Below are 6937 nucleotides of genomic sequence, written 5' to 3'. Positions count from 1 at the left end.
TAACCTGGGTAAAAAAGGCTAATATTTACACGATACGAGATGTTGTAGTTTCAAAATATCAGAACAAATTCATTGATTTGATGAGCGAATTAAGAACAAACACCCATTTTGCTCGTTACACACACATTACGATATATAACTTTAGTGTAGGGGTGATATTGGTTTATTTTAACATTCATTGTTACATTGCAATACAGTGTGATTAAACATTAACAAGTCTAATTTTTTAATGAAATAAATTCGTTGCATGCATTTTACTTTGCCGGTTTTGCTTTTGCAGTAAACTTGAAACGGTAATCTTGTATGCTCAGACCAAAAACGCCCTTTGATCAAGGGCATCCACTAGAGCAGTTCACCCTTACCCCATTATATACCTTCCATTTGATGTGGTTATTCAGAAAATCTAAGAAGCACACAGCTTCAGTCAAATCTTGAAAATGACAATTTGTGAGAAACTGACATCACAGTATACAAGCTTTCAATTTTGACCACATGATGGCAGCACAATTGCCAGAAAATTAAAAACTATATAGTTTCAATGATACTTTAATGAACATTGACTAGAAACCGACCTGGTAGAATTATTGCGCCCACTTTATATTTTGCTGTCCTCACATGCACCATGCCCACGTAGACACTTCCTAGTCGCTATAAAAGATGAACACATCTTTCATGCCCAGGTAAAAGCGACCGTCAAGGGGTGGCACAATAAGCACGCGCACTCTCTCAGCTCTGTTTGCCCTAAGGCTCTGCTACACCTAGTGTAGAGGTGCGTATGAGTTGCAAATGTCTATTCAATCTTTGTGCCCTATATGTCCTCGCCGACTGTATATCATATTAGAAGAAAGAAACTAGGGAAATACACTATTCATAAAATGCCTCCCCTTTAGCAAAACCTTGAATCCGTTAGAGCAAAGGTACGCCACTGACTATCCCCTGCTGATGTACGCACTCGACTGCCGTCTACGAAGACCCTTATAACGTCCACAGAAGCGTTGCACGTTACGTAGTCCCTTTTGGATTTGCACAAGTAACGTCCGGGCGTCCAATACAAATAAAATAATACTGATGCCCAGCAGAAGTCCTATGGCAAGTGTGCCACAGGGAACCACGACGCTCAGACTCGCCTCTTTCGGTATTGCGGAAAATTTTCGTTGTCGCCGGGTAACTCTTGGCACAGACGCTGATGTATAAATTAAAAAAGGACGTTCAACAACGTACCTATACAATTCACAAATCTTCAAGAAAACATTAAATATACCACAAAATTCTCTAAACACAACTTCAGTCAAAATCACCTTTTTCTATATTCTTCCATTTTTTCTAATATTATATATAACATGCACAAGTGTGCACCCACTGACACACGCACGTCCAAGAACAAAAATAAACCCGGTTAACATACACTCACAGTAGGTTACCACTGTGTTCTCTGGAACCCCTGCTGTCCACCTACCTGTACATGCAGGGGGATAGGCCGACCACACCCCTCTCTGAGTACACCTGGAGAACCGAGATCTCTTGCCGTCAGGGAGATAGGTGCCGTTAGGGCAGCGGTACTCCACCGTGGAGTTGAACACGTATTGCCCTTGGGTTTGTCTTAGTAGAATAGCTGAACCGCTTTGGAGTGGAGGGGGGCATTGCACCGCTGTAAGGCAAAGTACAGTAAGTATTAAAACTATCTGCCACTGAGAAAGAGGCGAAGGTGATAATGCTGCTAAGGAACTGATTTATGTAACTTTTGAAAATGGTCCTTTCGAAGCAATTTTATCTCTAAGTATTTGGCACACATTTTGCATCTTCATACACATTTTAATTTTATTTATTGCTTTTATTTCTTTGATTTTTATTTATTTATTCACTTGTTAAAAATGTAACTGGTTTCCATGTATATACCTGTACAAGGCGAGATAGTGTTCCAGTGAAGGCATGTGACATGCTGTTCATAGATCCTATTTTCCTGAAACCAGTAGCCCACATCGCACCGAAAGATGGCGACACGTTCGGTAGGAGCAGTGCCAATGTCATTGTCCACCAACGTACCTTTCGTATGCGGTATAATTGGCGGCTCGTCACATAATGAGTCTGAATCACTTCTAGTAGTTGTAATCGTCACATTAGTGGATGGTCCTGTTGTTGATTCTGGAACTATAGCAATAAATAATGAGAGATTGGCCTTTAATTATTTAGCAACAAAATTAATTCGTTTCAGCAGCTCAGCTTTTTTTTAATTACCACAGTACCGCTGTATATCATATTTAAAATTGTTCACAGAAGTACGATCCGTAAACTCCTTTTTGAGTCCATTTTTAGCCTGCATTGTTGCAATGGCCTACTGGTATACTGGTGTACATCACTGTTGACGTTACGATCAGAAAAATAAAACTCAAAGACAAATTTATGTATTGCCATTTTGCCAATGGTGTTATGATATCCTGTCTATAAATATGTATTTATTCTTTTTTGTTTATTTTATAGGAGTCTAACGAACATGGTATGCCTTTAAGTTCGAAAATAGGGCACTTGTTCGTTCCCAACAAATTGATAACACATGAACATTCCAGTTGGTCAAGTATCCGTTAATTTCAAATACATGCATATCTACACTAACATCGTATTGAAAAGAAACGTAATATTTTCAGTAAATTATGATCATTTAGAAATGATAATTCCTGAGGCTTGCAATGTGTCGCAGTGTCAGACATATTTGTGTGGACATATCGTCGTGAGAACATTGTAGTTTTAAGCCATCATTGTTGTTTGGCGTCCACACTTTTTAAATTTTAATCCATCTATCAAATTTAAGTTGAGTTTTCGTGTCTCATCTGCCTTGGTACTTTTCTTCCATAAACTGTACACCCTACTTCTTCTGTGTTTTTGTCATTATCAAACCCATAAAGCAAAACACGAAACATATTTAAGTATTGCTATAAACATTTCTTACCTCAAAGTATTTTTACGGCTAAGCTATAGAGAACAGACTGTAGTCTGGCCACTAAACGCTTTAAGTCACGTATTCCGGAATCTTACCTGAGCAAGACAAAGCCCCTCCTGACCAGTTGAGGGTCCCCAAACAAGTGCGGTTCCAATCCCCGTCAATTTTTTCATGACCCGTAAGACACTCATAGATCACCACAGTTCCTATACCAAACTGTGACGTCTCATTATATTGTGCGAAACTGTGCGTCGAATTTGTTCCTAGCTCTGGTAGGCCACACCCTCCACACCTCATTGGATGTCCTGACCAGGTCAGATCAAACTGACAAGTACGCAAGTCGTTTCCATTAACTTTAACAAAGTTTTGGTCGCAGCTGTAGGTGATGGTTTTATTTATCCTATACATGTGCCTTGGTTCTAACGCTGGACTGTAGGTGGCCCTGGTATCGGCATCATCTGGCGCACTGCACCCTACGCACGACGGCGTTCTCCCGGACCACGTGAGATTTTCCTGGCAATAGCGGGTCAGGTCCCCACGCGTGTGACGGAGTCCTGGATTGCAGGTGTAATTCACAGACTCCCCTAATCTGTATGTGTTCTTTTGTGGCATTATGACAAATCTACTGCTGTTGAACAGTAGTTTGCAACCGCCACATTTTAAAGGAGTTCCGGACCAAACTGCACGCTCCGCGCGACAAATGGTCTGATTGGTGGAGTTAATGGGGCAAAATTCATTCTCATTATCATTTGACAAATTGATACAAGAACAATTTGATCCTTCAAAACCATTGGCCATTATGCAAGTTCGATTGCGGCTCCCATTTTTCATCTGGAATCCATCATGACAAGTGTAGTTCACGACCTGACCCAATGGGTAATATGGGGCTTCGCTCAGAGAGTAATTGGAAAGATACCCGATTTCGGGCAAAGTGCACCCTCGGCATTCAGGGGCGACGCCAGACCACGTTAGGGAATCAAGGCATGTGCGGTTCATATCTCCACTGAAGAGGAAGAAGCCATCAGTGCAAGCATAGTGAGCAGTTTCACCTACTCCAAAAACCGATCCCAAAACTGATGGCTTGGCAAGGGTTCCATTTTCTGGAGCATCGCATCCCTTACATGTTGGTGTTGTTCCATCCCAGTTAAGAGAAGGCATGCACGTGAGATTTAAATCCCCTTCCACCCAAACAAATCCATCAAGACATGTATACTCCACTAGGTATCCGATTTCGTAGTACGTGACGTTAAGAGCGCTGTACGTGGCCAATGTGGCATTCTCTGGGGGCGGACACCCGACACATTGTAGTGAACCATTCCCGGTCCATTCTAAGTTAGAGTCACATGTTCGTGTTATTTCTCCCTGTATAGAAATATAAGAACCAATACAAGAGTAAGAGATGGTTTCGTTTAATTGATATTCCTCTTTGACTGGTTCGTATAAACTAAGAAACTGTGTATCATTGGCGGGTGGCGAGCATCCGGAACAGGACAAGGGTGTCCCGGACCAAGTTCGGTCGGCAAGGCAGGTGCGAATGGTGTCTCCATCAATTGGCAATAAACCTGGCAGGCACTGGTAAGAGACTATGTCTCCGACGGCAAAAGGGTCTCCGTTATCGATGAGATCGTGAATGGAGTGGTTTCCATGCGGAGGAAACAGACATCCGTCACATCTTGGTTGCAAACCAGACCACGTCAAGTCGGTGAGACACGTGCGCGTGAGGTCGCCGGCCACGTGCACTAGTCGGCTATCTGCGCATGCGTATGTCACTGTGTACCCAACAGGGTAGGTGTGTATAAACGATTGGTTTCTTACCAGTGTTGTGTAGTTTGTATCAGAGGCCGGGATTGGACAGCCACCACAAACAGGCTCTAATCCTGACCAATTGAAAGCTCCCATACAAGTGCGCTCCAGGTCCCCCTCTACCAAACCCTCTTCAGGCGACTCACAGGCATAGGTCACTGTATCTCCCACATCGTATCTCGAAAAGACCGGATTAAACGTGGTGCGGTTCCCTTGTGATGGACTTAAACAACCTGGAATGCAGAAACAAAATTATATTGTATTACTAGAGGTTCCTCAGTCTAGCTGTTACAAAATAAATTGGATGAATTTCATCCAATGCTGTACCTGCTATATAGACACCTACCTAGTCCAACTTGGTTGGGTATAAAAATTCCGTTGCTTATTTATGTCTCAATATTATCCTATCAAATTTGCTAATAAATTAATTGTAAGTTGTTGAGATGAATCTACGAGGAGTGATACATTATTATTATTATTATTATTATTATTATTATTATTATTATTATTATACGTACACGGACAAGATGTATACGGTACTTCACAGATATAGGAAAACTGGTTAAAGCTGCAATCTTTGTCCCACCACACCCTGTGGCCGAAAGATTTGCGTAAGCGAACACCTACACAGGGTACATTTTCATTATACTGAAAATAAAGGAAATGACTGATATAGGACACAGCCTGCCTCAGGGCAATATGTATAATGATAACCTAAGATTAATTTATCAAAAATACATTTATTATGTGACATACAGGGTATTAGAACAATAGTTAAGTTCCCTTCTGAAATGTAATCATTATAAGTGAAATGACCTCCCCCCCTCCCCCCCCCCCCCCCCCCCCCCCACACACACACACACACACAGTTCCTAAGACCTGTTTTAATTGGTACTTACAGAATTAGCTATCCCCCAGTTCTGAAACCCTTCCGTGACCGGAGTGCCGTCCAGCCACTTGAAATCGTCTTCGAATATCCCATTATAATTTATTCCGAATTCTGAGAGCCAAAGCAGGCCGATCCATATATTGTCACTGTTTGCAGGTCTGAATTGAGAAAATATCATCTGAGAACCAATGGTTTGAAGTCTGAATTGAGAAATAATTGGTTGTCCTAAGCAAACAATGATAGTTACACCTTTAAAGGGTAAAAATTATCAATATCATGGTAATTTCAACTTTTTTCACTTAACCATACATATATATATATATATTAAGAAAATACAAAATAGTGGTGAAAATACCCGTATTTTACACCATTTGTTCAAATGTATAACATGTACCCGCTAAAATCCAATGTTTCGCTGTGATTTCCACAGAGGTAAAGAAATGCCCATGATAAGACACCACAAAATATCACCAAATTCGCAAACAAATAGCATGAGGATGTGTTTGTTAAGGACCACGTGTCAAACAGTGTGTCTACTGCGTACTGCAATCATTTCCTGTAGGCGGCGCGACGAGCCTTCAACAAGGGTATACCAATTCTGTTTGAGGAATATTGACAACTCTTCCTAGAGAGCTTGGCGGGGTTGTATATCTAGAACCGCTGACAGAGTTACGATCCAGAAAGTCGTGAGCTCAAAATTTCTTCTTTTTTTTTACTCTCCTTGTGAGTATTGATAATGTTGAATTTCGCAGTGTACATCTTTAACGAACGCAAGGCACGCTGCGCTCTATTGAAATTTAAATAAATTTTGCCATGGCCTTCACACGTATAAGATGATTTACTAAGGAACTGGTGCAGGGTCGGATCCAGGAAAATGGTACCTTATGGTACGGTTTAGAGCTATGCTTCAGTTAGTCAAAATACCTGTTTCAAGAGGAGAATATTAGTTTGATTTTTTTTCGCAAACCGAAGGGAGGATCAGGACCCCCTGACTCCCACTAAATCCGCCACTGTAATAGATATCCTTGTTAATGTACAAATGATCCATCTACAGTTATATCTACTCATATTATACTATATATTTAATATATTATGTCGCAGTGGCAAACTAATGAATCTAGACATTTATGTCAATCCAGCGGATAAATATTTTTATTAAATAAACCAATCACTTATTTTACTACTAACGATTATAATTTTAAGAAAATGAAAGTCGCTTTGCCTTCAGTTGATGCTATTCATTTCGTTGTAAAAAATTGCAATACTCACAGAATAGTTTCTATGAAATCGCTGATTTCTTGAGTTTTTGG

General features: G+C 40.8%; 1 protein-coding gene across 1 annotated transcript; it reads right to left on the bottom strand.

The window, feature by feature from the left end:
* Nucleotides 1-225: 225 nt before the first annotated feature.
* On the bottom strand, nucleotides 226-5864 carry LOC147759579 (sushi, von Willebrand factor type A, EGF and pentraxin domain-containing protein 1-like). Its single transcript, XM_086996467.1, has 6 exons — nucleotides 5638-5864; nucleotides 5257-5386; nucleotides 3031-4971; nucleotides 1897-2148; nucleotides 1457-1648; nucleotides 226-1183 (listed from the first exon to the last, which is right to left on the bottom strand). The coding sequence occupies exons 1-6, from the start codon at nucleotides 5803-5805 to the stop codon at nucleotides 930-932; spliced, it is 2937 nt and encodes a 978-aa protein (XP_086852593.1). The 5' UTR covers nucleotides 5806-5864; the 3' UTR covers nucleotides 226-929.
* Nucleotides 5865-6937: the final 1073 nt, after the last annotated feature.

This window comes from Lingula anatina, chromosome 10, assembly GCF_051362555.1.
Source record: "Lingula anatina isolate TDL-2025a chromosome 10, LinAna3.0, whole genome shotgun sequence".
In the NCBI taxonomy this organism is placed as follows: domain Eukaryota; kingdom Metazoa; phylum Brachiopoda; class Lingulata; order Lingulida; family Lingulidae; genus Lingula; species Lingula anatina.
This window is presented reverse-complemented; position numbering and strand designations above follow the sequence as displayed.